Genomic DNA, 18,226 nt, shown 5'->3' with positions numbered 1-18,226 from the left:
TGGTTTCAGAGTAGCAGCCGTGTTAGTCTGTATCTGTAAAAACAGGAGTACTTGTGGCACCTTAGAGACTAACAAGATTTATTTGCACATAAGCAATTTTGCAACAGAGAGACTTCAAAAACAGACTCCAATGAGAAAATGCTGATCTTGAATTGATTTGCAAATTAGATACCATTAACTCTGGCTTGAATAGAGACTGGGAATGGCTGAGTCATTACACTACTTGAATCTATTTCCTTATGATAACTATCCTTACATCTTCTTTTTGCGGATACAGACTAACACGGCTGTTACTCTGAAACCTTACATCTCTTGTCAACTGTCTGTAATTGACCATCTTGATAATCACTACAAAAGTTTTTTTCCTGCTGATAATAGGTAACCTTAATTAATTAGCCTCTTAATGCTGGTATGGCATCTTCTCTGTATGTATAGATATACACTCTTGTTATATGTTCCATTCTATGCATCCGATGAAGTGGGCTATAGACCACGAAAACCTATGCTCAAAATCAATGTTAGTCTCTAAGGTGCCACAAGTACTCCTATTAATTTGTCTGTCCAAGCTACACTGAGTAAGAGAAATTTGCATACAGTTACATCAATTAAATTACATATAATCAAGCATAGATGGATCATCTATTTCTGTGAAATTTAAGGAGACCATTTAAACATCATTCAGATTTCAACAGAATTTATACACCATGTGCTCAATGAGTGGATAGCAGAGTGCACACTAAAAACAGACGTATCATAACTTGTAAAAGACTGATGTTTTTGAATCAAATAAAATCTACGATTTTCCTTAAGTAGAGCTTCAAAGTTACAAAAACAATTGCTATGTCTCAAATAGCTCTTATTCCTAATCATACTAAGGGAAAGTAAGACCTGCAGCTGAATTTTTAATGAGCATCATTGCTCTGTTTCAGTATTTTCCTCTGCCTATTCAAGAGCAAAACCATCTCTCTAAATTCCAAGCAAGACAAATTACCCTAATTTTTTTCAGACAGAACAGGTCATGTTGATTCCATATCAACAAGAATTTTGCTAGAGTTATTTTGTTGTCTTCCTATCGTCAATATATATTATAAAATACAATAGCATCTATGTACTACAGTGACAGATGCAAATGTTAAACAAGCTAAACACTCAAGGCAAGTGCAGTGACAGTCTTAGATTGCCTTTAAACTTTATCATATGCTTTTCCAAGTAATTTCTTTAATAAGAAATGAAATCAACATTAAAAACCTATAACAGTTTTGAGGAGAGAAGTTCTAAATTTAATTCATCCATTAATCTTTGGGTCTCTAACTTGAGGCATGACTTTCAACAATCTATTGACCAATCTTTCTGTGATACAACTCACATCATGTACTTTAAATAAAAGCCTTCATAAGGTAAACAATTTTCAGTTAATACTGTCATAGCAACAGAACAATGCAAACCTTCGAGCAATTGGGACCCAGCTGCAGTCAGAGAAGCCTAACATTTAAGCTTCTCTAACTTACACTAAAGCTATATCTACACAGCAAAAAAAACCTGTGACTGGCCCGGCTTCGGACATGGGGCTGTTTCATTACTGCGTATACTTTGGACTCAGGCTGTAAGCCGGGTGAGAGGGTTCCAGAGCTTGGGCTGCAGCCCAAGCCCAGGAGTCTACACAGGAATGAAACAGCCCCATAGTCTGTGCCCTGTGAGCCCGAGTCAGGCCAGCCATGGGTTTTTCTTTGCTGTGGAGACATGCCCTGAGGTATCAGCCCAGAGCAGGAAAGCACAAAGGGGGTTTGAAGTCACCTTTGTGCACACCTTTCCCACCTCTTGAAATACTGTGTACTTCTCAACCAAAACTGAACATCCAGAGCAGAATATTCATTTTTGAGCAGAGGAGAAATTTTCGGGAAGTTTATAAGTAGAAATGGAAAATTAAAGTTGATTTGCAATCTTAACCTAGTGTTTGATACTACAGACATGATAACAGACAGTCATTTTATGCTTTTGAATTTACAAAGTGTTTTGCATTGACATGAAGTACCATTCAGGAAAGCAGAACATAAGGTTCCGTGGTTTTATCATCAAAGTAAAACTGACCTTTTAACCTTTTCAGTTGTACATGTGCTTGAAAGTAAAAAAAAAAAACCAGGAAATCCTATTGTTCACAATTTCAATGTCAGGCTTCAAACACTGCCTATACTGTAATTTTCTACATTTCCATTTACAAGAGCTTCATAAAATGGCTATAAAAATTACTAATGCCAGACAAAACAAGTCAGTTTCAAATACTAATGTTCAACGAATATTAACTTTTTTAATTAGTGTAGGTTTATGGGAAATCGTCAATGCATCAAGTCTTTTTTGTGGTTTAATGCATGGAATTCATATGCAAGTAAGAGCTCTCTTATACAGTACTTAAATTGACTTACCATCCAGATGGGAGGTCCCAAGTCTTAATGGTGCAATCCATTGATGCAGTTATTAGCCAACGGCCATCGGGACTGAAAGTCTATAATAATAATAAAATAATATATCTAAATAAGCATTTTAGAGCATACACATCCTGCTTTAGTTCATAAGAGAAGATTGGATTGATACTTTCATCCCAGTCCTAGGCAGACATTTGTCCACACAACAAAACTGATAGTCTCTGATCACAGGAGACTTAAGGCTAGAAAAGCAAGGGTGTAGCAGGATACCGTACAAGTGCAGTGACCATATTATGTTTGTGGGCCCTCACTTTTGTGCACACAGATAGATATTCACCACAAAATGTAAAAGAAAAAAATATATAAAAACATAAGACGTCAACATCAGGATGTACTCATCTCTTGGTATTTGGAATAAATTAGTAACTGAATACAAATCCAGACAGCATTTTGAAAGCAAATACCTAATGCACATTAGCATGTCACTCTTATGTGCTGTATAATAAACAAATACAGCTATGTTACGATAGATGCTTAAAACTACTGTTTATACTTCTGGTTTGTAGGGAATCTCTTGTGCCAATATAGACTTTGAAGAGATGGATAGCATCCCAATTGCTGCCCTCAATAACACCAGTGTGGCCTCAAATATCTGTTATATTACTTCTAAATTTTCGTTTGACTATTGACAAAAAAATAAAGGTTTTAGACATTCATTTTTTAAACTATCTGTCCTTTGGTAATAAAATTACAAGACTGTACGGGTGAGCTAAAATTTCTATATTAACTATTTGAACATTGAGCATTTTAATCAGCAAACTACATTAATTCTTAAGAGGACATATACACATGTATGGTTGCAGTTTCCAAAGGGGTACCCTGAATTTTTTGGCTTCTGCAGCTGAACACAACAAGAAGGGATCCAACTTAAACATACATTTATATTTTATTATCTGTTATATACAGACAATAAATCTATCACCCTCAAATTGAATTAACTTTTGTTGCAGATCGTGAGCACACAAATATGTACAGTATATACATTCACCATGTCATTAATCTGGCTGTGGTGTCCGGAGAACTTCCTGACGATCCTTCTTGTTTCTATATCCAAAACGCTAATGCCAAAGTCATCTGAGGCAATTCCCAGAATACCACTGGAAAGAATTAGTAGTATATTTTGGCAGTTAATATTCAGAGATAAAACAGACAAGCATATCCTGATATTACCTGACAAAATTTTATGTTCTACTGAAATTTCCTAAGCAAGACAAGTTTCCATTTTTTCTGTAATATAAAAAGCTCCTTGCAGGACTAACAGTCATTTCTAGCTTAAAATGTTAGGAAATGAAAGACATTTTTGTCATGGTCTTTAAGACTACAACAAAACAATCAAAGCTGCAACTGAAATAGTTTTAGATTCTCACCTGTCTCTGTGAAGCAGCATTGCACTTGGAGAAGAAGAGAGATTTGCAGAGTAAACTAGGTCCATGGTCTTGAACTTCCAGAATTTAATTAATCCTTCACTTCCAGCTGTGATTGTCAACTGGTTTAATCCATCCACTGCTACCCCTCTAATGGCACCTTCATGTGCTTTAATCCAAAAGAAAAAAAATAAATTACATTTCAGGGCTTTACACCTATCTTAGGTACCTACATAGTGCTAGTTACTGGGAAATCTAGGTCCCTTCAGAGCTAAAGACAGATTTAAACAAGAGGAAGGTATCGGACAAACAATTGTAAAGTCCCCTGACAACTATTACTTGAATATTATAAGTTTATATACTTAATCAGTGCTTTCCATGTGTGCACAGGCCAATTCTGTTTAATTGATTAAGGTACAGATAACTAAGCATTAGTGACACATAATGAGATATACAAAAAATGTATGCTAATAACAAGATTAAGATGGAAATTCAAAAGATTTTAACTGAACAATTTTTCATGTTGACACAAAACAGAATATTAGCCTATGTTAATAGTAGCCTATTAGTTTATGTTACTTAAAATTAACTAGATGCCAACTCCACAACTATCCACAGTAGCGGGAGTGTTGTTGTCCTTCACTCAGAGAGAATAAAAGACAAGTTAACTGTAGAGTAATCACAGCCACCTGTTGCTTCAATAGCAAGATTCCTGCATTCCACCCAGAAACTACAATAAAAGTCTTTCGATTTGCAGCTATTCTCTTAGGGTGTAATTAAAAAAAAAAAAGTTCACCTTTTTCTTTTCCATAATGTCCTCGGTGAATGCCAGACTGCATGTTGTATACATCTACATGTCCTGTTGAAAGCCCAATTACAGCAAAGTTTCCACATGTAGTAATGTCAACTACCTTTAAAGGGAAGGAAAAAAAATGAGAAAGGAACATAAAACACATAGCTCATTAGCAAAGAAAAAATATATTTAATTGTAAATGTGCTTGTCTATCTACAGCAGTTACAAAGCACCTCATATTGAGAAAGGAAAATCTTCAAAATCTCTATATTACAATTCTCTTGTGGTTTTAAGATTAACAACATAAATGAAGGTTTATCTTCTCCCACACAGAAAGGAAAGCTATATTTGCTTTTTTGAGAGAAGTTATGATAAAAATGAGCACATGGCAGAAAGACTAAGCAATGAAGATGAGAGTACACAAATAAAATAAGTTAGTGACATTCTCATAGCCACCTAATTGTAAACAACATTTATCATTAGTCACATGCATCTTAATGCCTGATATGATATGATCAGTGTAACCTAAAAAACAAAATCTATATGATTAGCCCTCCATTGCACAAAAGGACATGTTAGGGAAGTTAACTTCAAAGTCTGCTGCCACCCTACTTTGGTGCTAGAAATGGAGTAACAGTATCTGAAAACAATCAACTATGATGCATGCAGAAAAGAGGAGAGTTTACATTTTAGATCTTTCAACCCAGAACTTAAGAAGGAGGAGACATCACAAAGAGGGGTCTGGATACATGTGTGTGAACAGACACAATCCAAGACCCACAATCCAGTCTAATAGTTATACCCACTGTACCACCACCAAATTCCATAGTTAGCTAGTTATTTTCCTATAATGGGATAACTTGTAAATTTCCTGATGTACCACCCCTTCAATATATACAAAGAATTCTCTTGTCTAAATTAATCAAAGAAGCCTGATCTAGCTGCTTAGCAATATATTTACTTATTCAGCTGGAAAAGATTTCACACTCATTTGTACTAAGCACTCTGTATTTTGGTTGCTATTCTTGCTGATAGAACTATTATATGCATTTACCTCAAACTACCATCAATTCCTGTTATCAAATGGGAAAGAATTAACTAGGGGCAGAGGTCAGTGATATTGCATAAGAGAAAACAAAACAGAAAATAAAAAATTTATTTTGAACTAAGTTCAGGGACATCATTATAGAAGGAGTACTAGCAATCCCTGTTTAGGTTGCCTAATTTTTTCCATTATAAAGGATTAAGACCTTTTCTTTGAGAAGCCCTTACACTTCCATAGTTGCAGCAGAGCCTTTGAAATTCGGCAGGGAGAATGCCCTTAACTAGAGAAGTGCTTTTCTTTGTCCCATGAAATTCCATTCAGATGTAGCCACGATATAAAATTGTTTTAAGAAAGAATCACCATTTTCCTTCTCTCACTTGGGTTCCCTCAGGAAATTATTATTTTGGCAGGATGCCAACATTTAATGTGAAGCTTCTAAGATGGGTTTATGCTTCTACCCAAGCAGCAGGCACACTCCCCGACACCCACCCATACTGGAATATCTGGGAGCTGACAAAGTAGTGGAGGCAAGAGGAGTAAGGAGGGGGGCCCACTTCTACTCTCCAAACACACTTTTCTCTGGACCAGGCACACAACACCAGCCTCACTTTCCTCCTCTGGGGGCACCACATGGGGCAGGAGCTTCCCCAACTCCTATAGGCTCAGACTAGAGAGTATTGAGAAGGGCTCCCTCCAACCAGACTTAGTACAGGTACTTATTCAGTGCACAGGTTGGATATCAAGGAGGCAGAATTAAGATTACATGTGCAATCCTAAATCTGGCATTTCCCAACTTTTGAGTGCGTGACTCTGTGCCCTTAACATTCTTTCAATGTACTTTTTTTTGCACGCAACTTAGAAACATACAGTAACTCCTCACTTAAAGTCATCCCGGTTAATGTTGTTACGTTGCTGATCAATTAGAAAACATGCTCGTTTAAAGTTGTGCAATGCTCCCTTCCAAGGTCATTTAGCAGCCGCCTGCTTTGTCCACAGCTTGCAGGAAGAGCAGCCTGTTGCAGCTAGCTGGTGGGGGCTTGGAACCAGGGTGGACCGGCAGCCCCCCTATCTGCTCCCCGCTCCCCTAAATTCCCTGTGCTGCAGCCGCCCAGCAGGCTATCAATCGGCAGTTCAGCTGTCCCTTCCCCCACTGCCATGTGCTGCTCCTGCCCTCTGCCTTGGAGCTGCTCCCAGAGACTCCTGCTTGCTGTGCGGACGTAGAAGGGGGAGAGGGCTAATGTCAGGGTGTCCCCCTCCCCTCTGATCCTGCACCCCACTTACCCCTTCTCCATATAGAGCAGGGAAGCGACAGGGATGGAGAGAGACAGAGAGAGCTTGGGGCAGCATCTGTTGTCTTTAAGTGGATCAGGAAGTTGAGACAATGCACTTAAGAGTGGGTCAGCTTACTTAAAGGGGCAGTGTGCATCTCTCTCTCTCTCTCCCCCACACACAAGGCGTGGGTCTGTCTCTGTCTGCTATGCTGTCTCCCCTCCCTCGTGTTCCTGCTGCCTTGTGTGAGCGGTTACAACAACAACGTGTTAACTCTTGAGGGCTCAGCCGAGTGCTAATTCATCATTTAGCAGCAAGGCATTCCCTGGGAAATATCCCTCCCTCTTCCACCCTCTAACTTCACCACCTCAACCAAGCTTCACAATCATCATAGCTGTGAACAGTATTAAATTGTTTGTTTAAAACGTATACTGTGTGTATATCTATAGAATATATAGTTTTTTGTCTGGTGAAAACAATTTCCCTGGAACCTAACCTCCCTCCCCCCATTTACATTAATTCTTATGGGGAAATTGGATTCGCTTAAAGTTGCATTTTTCAGGAACATAACTACAACGTTAAGCGAAGAATACTGTACCTATCATTTTCAAAGGTGTTAATCTTGAGAAAATATTGCTTAACATACCCGTACAAAACTGTCATGACAGTTTACCAGCCCGGGCACAAAATCTTCTCTCCCACCATAAACAAAGATGAAAGTGAGAGGAACAAAGGTACACCTTGACTATTTAAATGTCTATGGAGCAGCTACAAATCTTCAAATAATTGGAGCTCATAAAACTAAAATTTGTTTTCCTCCCCCATGTATTTCTAATTCAGGAGACAATTTTAGATAACTTGGAGTTTCAAGATACATCAGATTGAAATAGTCAGCATTTACTTTATTATTTTACTCACTTATAAAAAATTATTAACCCCAATGTAGCTGATAAATAGAATTTTGCAAGACTTATTTAGATCTTTACCAAATGCTTCTTGGTTTTAAGTATTCAGTTTCTGTGCAACCGGATAGCAAATTAGCAGTCATGCCACAATATTGAAGAAATAAGATTACCCCAAAACCAAACTTACTGTTGCATATACATCAAGAGGCTTGTTTTTGCTGAATGCTTTTGGTTTCAGTTTATGGGCTCCCATTGAAGTTTTCTGGTAGTTCCAGGTCGTACAAGTTATATAACCTTGATGGCAAGCAATGATCCCATCCCAGTCATTCTGACGTGCTATCTCTGTAATACAATCCAAATTGTTACTCTAGAAACTGACATTCTGGAGTAAGAGAGATTCTTACATCAAAATTTATGAAATTACTTCCAAAAGCCATTGCAATTTTATATTTTCATTAACTAGTCAAAAGTTAAAAAAAAGCTAGAGTAAACATTGCTAAAAAGTATTTTAAAAATATTTTTGGAGATTTTAATAAACCTGAACCACATAAGGAAGCTACATTCTCACCACTAGGATATAAGTTGCCACAATCTATATTTGTGAGCATTCTGTACACCATTAAAACTGATTTATTAAACAAAAGTAAGTATCTGTTGTATTTAATTAATTGAGCTGATAGTTTCTGATCACTACATCCTTCAGGATTTTAGAACTAGTAGATTTCAACCTCTCACAGCAAGTTTTTATTCATACCTTTGAAGAGAAAAGCAAAACAAAAAACAAACATTCCAAGCTTTTTTTCAACTCCCAACTGGTTTCTTAACTTTGAATGAACCATCGAACTGAACTAATTGAATAAACCAAAATGAAGAAAATATTCTCTTTTCACCTGCAGACAAGGTTACTGCTGTCAAAAACTGGTTAGCACTTGAACAAACTCTAGTTCCAGACACTTAGCAAGGAACTTCCACCAGTTCAGTCGTTTCAATTTCTTTAAAACTTAGCAGCAAACATGTACTGCTTTATATTGTTTTTTTGTATTTCAATCTAAAGAATTAATAGATTATAAGAAGTTAGGCCTTAATATAGGTTGTCAATTTCAATTTAATTTTAAATGGATTTAAAAAAAAAAACCAACCTATATTTAATTTAAATAAAAAATTGAATTTTAATTTTTTAAATAGATTTTTATCCACATTGCTGTACCCTTTTACTAGGCTTAACTGAACAATAAGTCTGAACAACTTTGGACACTGAAATAAAAGAAAAGCCAAGTGAAATTCATGCTTCTGAAAACTGCTAGTTAAAAGCCCTGGAGATTGAAATCTACTGCAGAGCACTCTCCAGTAGACTCCGGTACCCAAGAGAACAAGAGGACTAAGGTAAGTCGACCCAGCCCGGTGTAGACACTGCAGTAAGTCCACCTAAGCTACATTGACTGCAGCTACAGTAGTGTAACTTAGGTAGACTTACCACAGTAGTGTAGACATAGCCTTAGACTACCAAAGGACCCAATTAAAGCCAACTGTTGTGGTCATTTGTGTGTCATGGATATTTGTTGACCAGGAAATGGAACAAGACTACCACCTTATTTCCAAATAGGCTGAGTCAGACAGTAACTTTCTGTCCCTACCTAACTGGACTGGGCATGAACATGAACAGGAAAACTGGAGGTACAAATTTCTACAATGCATCCTCCCCAAATGTTTAATACAATAGTGGTTTGCACTTTTTAATTTAACCAGTAATATTTTAAAAAAATATCTATAACTCACTGGAGGATAAGATTTTCATTTTGCCCACCAACAAGGTAAGGGTGCATTGTCTGTAGACATCTCATCCCTATATTCTCTCAAAAACAAGACGTGAGAGTTCATCAGTTTGATTTTATTATTAATTTTCTCTATTGTAGTAGCACTTAGAGACCCCAACTGAGATCAAAGCCAAACTGCGAAAGATGCTGTACAAAACACATAGTATGAGGTCACCACTGTACCAAAGAGCTTATAACGGTTATCCAATACATATACGTTGGGCATAGTATACACCACATTAATAGGTATTTTTACCTGGTATTATGTGCATGGTATTAATATAATATGTATGATATGTATTGATGTTAGCTGAATGTAGTCTGCTCTTCCCACAATTCTGTTGACCCATGTCAAGCACCCTACAACACTTTGCAAAGCTGAAGTCAGCTTTGGCATTAGAAAAACAGGAAATCTGTCAAAGCAAAAATGCATAAATATTTTGTACCAAGTTCAGTTAGGAAGTAGGTACAGCGCTGTGGATAAAAATAAAAAAAAATTAAAATTCCAACTTTATTCAAATTAAATACATGTTCATTTTAAAAAAAATAGACCTATTTAAAATAAAATTGAAATTGACAACCTATATTAAGGCCTAAACTTAACACTTGGAATGTAGTTCAAAACAAAATAAGGGCAATTTAAGAGGAACCAAGGACAAAGCTAGCACAAATTAATGGGTTAAACTTAGAGTTTAAATGATGTGTGAAGTTTTGTAACTTGTCAAGTCATACTATAAATACTACTATCTTTGAAGCACACCTTCTGTGTAAGGTGAATATGCTGCAAAAATCTGCTTCTGGAAGGAGGGTACGTGTGTCTCCTTTTTGTATTGTACTGCTTTGTCTCTAGACAATAAATTTGGCTAAGTTCAGTTATTTAGTTTTGAACATTTAAAAAAAATGAACCGCAAGTATAGTCAAACAATATAACCTAAACAGACAAGAAAAATGCACAGGAAGGGAAACAGAAGTATCGAGATGTGGAGTGATTTGCACAAGGTCACACAGTAGGTCAATAACCATGCTAGGAATAGATATCAGGTCTCCTGGCTCCCACTCCAGTAACTTTATCCACTAGAGCACATTCTACATCAGATGAATTTTAAATATTTTAACACCGTTGAAAGACCTGCACCAATGGCCAACTAGGTCAACAAGTTTATGAAATTTAAGGACATTGAATATAGCCCTATGATAGCAATTACAGAAACAATGAGTAACAATTACTACTGAAAGAGCCAAACCAGGTGTGTGTGTTATGCAATATATCAGGGATCGGCAACCTGATTTTTAGTGGCACTCTGCTGCCAGCCGGGATCCCGGCTGCCGCTGCCTGCCTGGATGAATGGAACCCCAGCTACCGGTCTGGGGTTCCGACTGCCGGCCTCTGTAAATGTAAAATGTATTACTGGCACGCGAAACCTTAAATTAATGACGACTTGGCACACCACTTCTCAAAGGTTGCCGAACCCTGTAATATATGAACACCCAAAATGTAAGCTTTAAAATTACACAAATTATAACTGAACATTTGTTTTTACAATATGTAGGCTATTAATGTGTTGACATTGTTAAAATGAAATTGCAACTATAGTTGCTTTTGCTTCTGGTGCAAGAGGATGAGTTTTTGGGGCCTTAATCTTAAGAAAATCCTTCCAATGTATTAACATGACAAACAAAAAATCCAGTTTGAGAATCATCATATTGTAGGCACTATCAAAAAATAATGAAATATTGCTCTGCATACGTTCATCTACATACAATTTTACTGACAATGCAGGATACACACATTAGTAACAGTAAGATAATTTAACTATGCCATGAACACCTGTTAATCACAAATAGCTATTTCCGTACACTAGCAATTTCTCCCAGCTGGTCCCCGTCAGCTAATCCTATAAACTCAGTCGTGAAAATATAAAGAAAGTTAAGGTGTTTCTGACTTGTGTATCACCAACAATAAAGATCCTGCAATCAAAATTTAGCGAACATCTCTGATGATGCATGAGCCAGAGTAAAATCCAGTTCACTCTTAGACAAGCGTATTGAGTCTAAAGCTCTAATGAGAGTACTCAGAGGGAACGGTTTATATAAAAATGCCACCTTTTTTACCCAGCTAGTCACAGTTCAGTATATAAAGAGCTGTACCATTCTAATATATCTCCTCAAAAAGATTAATTAGGGTTTCTGATAAATTAGTAAATTTATGAATATGTTACCAAAAATGTAAAAATGAAGAAGCAGGTTACTGTGAGCAGAGGGACGACTCTCTCCTACATATGACATAAAATATTACCTACCTGTTGCAAATGCAGTAATAGGTGGAAGGGCCATTGTATCATACTGAAGACCTTTCCTTTTTGATTTCTTTTTGTTTATAGAACCTTTAAAATACCAGAAAAATGTCAGCAATTCTCAGTCAGTTAAAAATATATGCAGCCACAAACTTTCCTTAAGGTATAGACAATCTACTAAATGTAAAGTTCACAGTAAAAATATAGAATACATTAATCTTTTGTTTAAAAAACGTTTCTAAAATGTATAAATTGAAACTTTTAACATTAAAGTCTAATAGACAAAACTCATAGCACTGCTTATAAAGTTGTCCAGCACTTCCCACTATAAAGACCTTGTTTTCAGTTGCTTAAATTCTGCCACACTAACTGCTCAGGATAAGATTTTTCATACTGAATGCCTGCCTCTGGTGGAACAGTTTGGGAAAGTTTCAGCATAAGCCATTCAGCCATTTTGGAGATTGAGATTAGGGGAAAAAATTGTTTTGCTCATGTTAAAAAATTCCTCCAATCATTTTGCTGAGAAGCTCCAGTTCCTCCATGCTTTGGAGTCAGGACTTGAAATTTTGCACGCAGGGGGGCTTTTGCACTGGTATCAAGACACAATGCCATGCTCTGGATGTCCCTAGACCTCTGGTTGCTAGAAGCTGTGACTGGACGACAGGGGATGGATCACTCAAGAAATGACCCTGTTCTGTTCATTCTCACTGAAACATCTGGCACCAGCCACTGTTGGAAGACACAATATTGGGCTAGATGGACCATTGGCCATACTGGGTCAGACCATTCTTGTGTTTGGGATGCGCCTTTTGCTGTTCCTGGTAAAATCTCACCAAATTTGGCCAAGTTATAAGCCTTTGAAAAAACAACAATTCACACATGCTCAGTAGCAACTTTTAAGAGTTTGGCACCTAAACTCTCAGAAGAGAGAGTCTGTATTGGGCACGCTCCAGTCCATGGCAAAAGGGCTGAATCAGGACTTTCCCTCCAATTACTCCTTTCAGCAGCCAGAAGCTGCTGTGGCAGCAGGCATTGGAACCAAGAGCAGAGAGCTTCTCTCTCCTGTGCTCTTGATGATCTCCCTGCTGGAGCCCACAAACATCATGAAGTAGCAGCCCGACTCCAGTGAAGAGGGAACAAGAGCTGGACTAGTGGTGAGGACAGATGAAGTATACTAGGGCAAGGAGCTGGCAACAGGGAAGAGGGGAGAAAGCGAAAGCAACTGGAACTGGGAGCCATGGAGAGGGGTGTGTGGTCAGGCTTCCTGGGGGACCGGGGACAAAAGGCTCTCTACTACTGCACTCTTCACTCCAGAACCTGGAATTGAGGCTTGTGAATCTTGCGTTCAATATTCCTCCTCGTCAGTAAATCTCTGAAACCCACTGGCAAAGTGTGCCCCAAACCCCTTAGTAATGGTAGACCAGTCAATATAATCAATTACTCCATTCACTCAGGTGACAGAGATCTGTGCTGTTGATCTAAAGGTCCAAATCCTGTTGTTGAACCAGGCAGGGATCAATATGATTTCATGTGTTAGCATTTCTAATTTTTTTCTAGTTTGCTTTTTAAAAAGCCAGGAGTTTACATGCAAAAAAACTACATTAAAACAACATGAAAGGTTGCAGAGTCAATCAGTGGAAAGTTAGGAAATAATTCAACATATGCATGTGTGCATATGCATTAGAATACAGTCTTTAATGACATGATCACATTCTATTCTCATTCAGTGTACCAGATGGATAGTGCTCTGGGAATGAATCAGGTTTGTGTAGTGAATGAAGATGTGTTCTGTAGCATTCCTGTACTCTTTGTTGCAGTGGCTGTAGTTGAAAGGTGTGCAGTAAAGGAGGCAGGAAACTTCAGGAAAAGAAAGGACAGTCTCATAATTAAGGCAGTTGAATGCTTCCCTGGAAAAATTGATTCTATCCCTCCCTCTGTCACAGAGTCTGTATGATACTGGACAAGCCACATAAACCAAACTTTTCACAGGTGGTCACTATGTGTTCCTGGGAGTCTGACTTGAGACTCTGGAGCTCAAACACATACAGCTGTAACTGAAGTCAATGGGAACTGAGCTTTAAATAGATATGTGCTAAAATCTCACGCCGAGGAATCTCAAAATTAGTGGACGCTTTTGATCTCACTATCTCTGTGCCCCAGTTCCTCATCTGTAAGGGAATAATGCCACCCCCTCACCTCCCGGGGGAGCTATGAAAATTGATTCATGTTTGTGAAACACTCAGATACTATAGGGATGAGCACCACAGAAAAGTCTATGAGGAAATTAACACTTCTGTCTTCAGAGCAGGGTTTGAATAGTCTGCAGTAAATAAGGCTAAAGGCCACAAATTAAGTGAGGAGAAAACAAAATATGGAATAGAAGCTCATTCAGTAAGCGCCATCCATTCTGTGCATTTAATGAGGTAGAGGTACTGTGGAGAAATATAGCATGCGATCGTGTATCATAATACAGATACAAAAGGGACCAAACAAACATTACACAGGCAAGCTTAATTCTAGCATTTCCTAACTTTTGAGTACTTGAGTCTGTAACTAACTTTTTTTAAATGCTATTTCTGTGTGATAGGTATCTTAGATCTTTTCAGAAGTGTCATATACTATTTTTATATTGGAGTAGGAAATACAATCTAGTGATTAACACAAAAGAGTTGGAGTCAAGAAATCTGAATTTCCTGTGAGAGTTTAGCAAAGTCTTAATCTTTGAACTTCAATTCCTCTTAGGTAAAATTTGGAGAATACTTCACTTTTCTCAGGATGTTGTAAGGCTTAGCTTATTAATGTACTTAGATATCACAAGTATTACAAATTCCCCAGAAAACAAATTTATGACATCACCAGAGGACCTCTTTTACAATTATTTTTTATCTATGCACATTTGTAACCCCATTATATAATTTCAATTAGTGGAAAAGCAAGTTCCTCAGATGCAGCAGAGGTTACTTTCAAGATTATTTTTGTTAATAGGCTAAATAAAGAACACAACATACTCCCAAAATGTAGTCCCACCAGGGGAAAAAAAATGCTTGAAAGCCACCAAGCCAGCTGCGAGGTGCTGTTGGAAAGAGAGAAGAGGAAGTGGATAGCCAGAGTTAAGAGATACAATCTAAAGGGTGCGGGAGAAGAGAGAAAGTTTAATATTAAATATGTAAAAAATTTAAAAAATAGAAAAAATGCCTACTATTCTATACTCCACTAATATAAAATAATTCATATTAAAAAAACTGGGAACTATTTCCCATAGTAGAATGATATAGTTCTAAAAAGTCAGTCTTTAACAAATTAATTCTAATTCAAGTGTTTAACTATACTATGCATCCGAAGAAGTGGGCTGTAGTCCACGAAAGCTTATGCTCTAATAAATTTGTTAGTCTCTAAGGTGCCACAAGTACTCCTGTTCTTTTTAAAACACAAAGACACTTCAGTCCCACGTGCTGTATGTAAAATGTGCCCTGAAGCTCACCGTGCCCTACAGGATATGCTTTGGTACTTGTACAAATAGGAAAAACAAAGTTATGTCATTTTTAAGACTATATTTTTACATAATTAAAAAAAATGTTTTATTCCTTTCATTTGTACATTCGTTATACTACTTACCACGTCCTAAACTTTTATTGAACCTTTCATGCACTGTGGAAAAAGACTGCAAGGTTCCATCCTGACCTGATGGAATATTAAGAAAAAGAAAATTAAATACCTATCCATAACAATATCAGCTTATGCCCAAGTCACAAAGATCAAAAACAGACATTTGAACAATGATAAACCAGAATGCTACAGGAATAGTCAAGTAGTTTATGTCCAAATCTTGATATACAATAAACCCAGACAAAAACCAAACGACCTGAAGTTAGGGTTAAAAGCACAAATTTATGGGTACAAAAACCCCACAAATTTACAGTTATCCCAAAACAAGTGTGGTAAACCCAGGAAATGAGTAAAAGCTAACCTTTAAAGAAACCAGAACAGGCTAAGGCATCAAAACACAGTTAAGGTACACAAATCAACCAAACCAACTCTGCCAGCCGGGGAAAAAAAGATAAAAAGAAGGAGCAGAGATGAGCGAAAGCAAGGCTGCATGGGGTGGGGACCATACAAGGCAGGGGATGGGCATTACAGGAGAAGGTTCTTTCGGGAGCAGGGGAGCAAGTCAAATAAGTGGGGATTCAGTGGCAATTTTGGGGTTGGGGAGACCAGGGGTGTACATGGGACTTAGGAAATTTATGTGCAGGATGGCTTGTATTAAGGAAGCCAAGATTGTATGACAGGAGTCTTGGGCGGGGAGCCCAATCCCTCTGCACCAAGACATAAGTGCTTGAAAGATTCCCCACAGACCAATGACCTATCTGAGCCCCAGACTTCAGAGTCTTTAGGTCTAACAGTGCCCTTGGTACCTGAGGAACTAGCAGATTCATACCAGGTTGGAGAGCAATGGGTGCCAAAGTGGCTGGAGTCAGAGACCATGACTTCTTAAAGGGAGAATCCCAACCTGGAGAACTCAAGGGACAGTCTTTGGGAATCTTACGGGAAGAATCTTGTGTCTTCCTCTTAGATACCCTCAAGGAGTGTGGCTCGGAGGCACCAGACTTCTTCGGAGACCAGGGTATAGGGAGGTCCCCTGGCCTGGGTCAGAAGCCAGGTGCTGCGAGCTCTCCATCATGAAGTGTCCAAGTTTGAGCTCCCTGTTTTTTTTCTGACCCTACATTTTAATGCCAAACAGAAATTTGCACTTTTGGGAAATGTGAGATTTCCCCAAGGCAACAGATGCACAGGGAGTGCCCATCACTCACTGGGACTGCCTTCCGGCACAAAAGGCAATGTGTGAAACTCAGATAACCAGGCTTACCCTCCCAGTAAAGTAAAATGCCCAGGAGGGGAGAAACTAGCTAGCTAGCTACATTTTTTCTACACTAAACTACTACTACTGTTTCCGTGACTTTCCGTGACCTCTGTGACTTCTGCAGCGGCCGGTATGCCTGGCTCAGGGGCAACTCAGGCAGCCCCTGCACCAGTCGCACCGGCTGCTCCTGGGGCAATCTTGGGCCACCCCGCCCTCAGCAGCAGCAGAGTTTGGGTGTGGGAGGGGGCAGGGGGTTGGGGCACAGGAGGGGATAAGGCGGGCTCTGGGTGGTGGACTCCCCAGAAGCAGTGACATCCCCCTCCCTCAGCTGCTAGGTGGAGGCATGGCCAGGCAGCTCTGCACACTGCCTCTGCCCAGAGCGCTGGCTTCGCAGCTCCCATTTGCTGGGAACCGCGAACAATGGGAGCAGTGGGAGCGGTGCCTGCAGCTGAGCAAGGGGGATGTCACTGCTTCCGGGGAGCCCCGGAGGAAGAGCCAGGGAGGGAGCCTGCCAGCCCTGCCACCCTCCACAGCACCGGTGGGGATCCTGGGCCGTGCGCCGCCCTCCCCCTCGCCCCCAAGTTTTAGTCAGGGGTATATAGTAAAAGTCATGGACAGGTCATGGGCCGTTAAGTTTTGTTTACTGCCCATGACCTGTCCATGACTTTTACTAAAAATACCTGTGACTAAAACGTAGCCTTAACTATAATAAACTAACTATAAAAAGAGCTAAGAGGACACAGTTGAGCTAAAACTCAACATGGACAACTACAAAGGCTCAATCTCAGGCTGAGATGGTTGAGAAGGAACTGAGGGCGGTTTGCCCACACAGTGCTATGTAACAATGGCACAAAACACAAGGCTGGGTAACACACGTGTGGGCTAAATAGACACTGCTATGAGAAATCTCCAATCAAAGGTGCCGGGGGCGCAAGTGCAGTTAGAGTGGAGTACCCACAGGAATACTACTTGAAGAACTTTATCTTTTTCAAGAATTTGTTGAATTGACACATGTCTAAGGGCTGGTCCACACTAACCCCCCAGTTCGAACTAAGATACGCAACTTCAGCTACGTTATTCGCGTAGCTGAAGTCAAAGTACCTTAGTTCGAACTACAAAGTACTTACCGCGGGTCCACACGTGGCAGGCAGACTCCCCCGTCAACTCCGCGTACTCCTCTCGCGGAGCAGGAGTACCGGCGTCGATGGTGAGCACTTCCGGGATCGATTTATCGCGTCTTGTCTAGACGCGATAAATCGATCCCAGAAGATCGATTGCTTACCGCCGAACCCGGAGGTAAGTATAGACGTACCCTAAGATTGTTCTGAGATCCTCCTCCCCTCCCCCCTTTTGCTTTTGGGATGAGGAAATAGTGGAAATGAAACCCCTTCCCTCTGAGATCAC

At 39.1% G+C, this 18,226-nt stretch overlaps 1 protein-coding gene across 3 annotated transcripts in view; it reads right to left on the bottom strand.

The window, feature by feature from the left end:
- Positions 1 to 18,226, bottom strand: part of WDR36 (WD repeat domain 36) — a 60,487-nt gene that overhangs the window by 18,516 nt on the left and 23,745 nt on the right. For all 3 annotated transcript variants that reach the window (XM_034773692.1, XM_034773690.1, XM_034773691.1), the window contains 7 exons: positions 15,580 to 15,645; positions 11,971 to 12,054; positions 8,044 to 8,198; positions 4,641 to 4,755; positions 3,848 to 4,013; positions 3,469 to 3,577; positions 2,421 to 2,500 (listed from right to left, as the gene is read on the bottom strand). In XM_034773692.1, the coding sequence (XP_034629583.1) occupies positions 2,421 to 2,500; positions 3,469 to 3,577; positions 3,848 to 4,013; positions 4,641 to 4,755; positions 8,044 to 8,198; positions 11,971 to 12,054; positions 15,580 to 15,645 (775 nt within the window). The remainder of the gene's footprint in view (positions 1 to 2,420; positions 2,501 to 3,468; positions 3,578 to 3,847; positions 4,014 to 4,640; positions 4,756 to 8,043; positions 8,199 to 11,970; positions 12,055 to 15,579; positions 15,646 to 18,226) is intronic.

The sequence above is a fragment of the Trachemys scripta genome, chromosome 6 (assembly GCF_013100865.1).
Source record: "Trachemys scripta elegans isolate TJP31775 chromosome 6, CAS_Tse_1.0, whole genome shotgun sequence".
Classification (NCBI taxonomy): domain Eukaryota; kingdom Metazoa; phylum Chordata; order Testudines; family Emydidae; genus Trachemys; species Trachemys scripta.
This window is presented reverse-complemented; position numbering and strand designations above follow the sequence as displayed.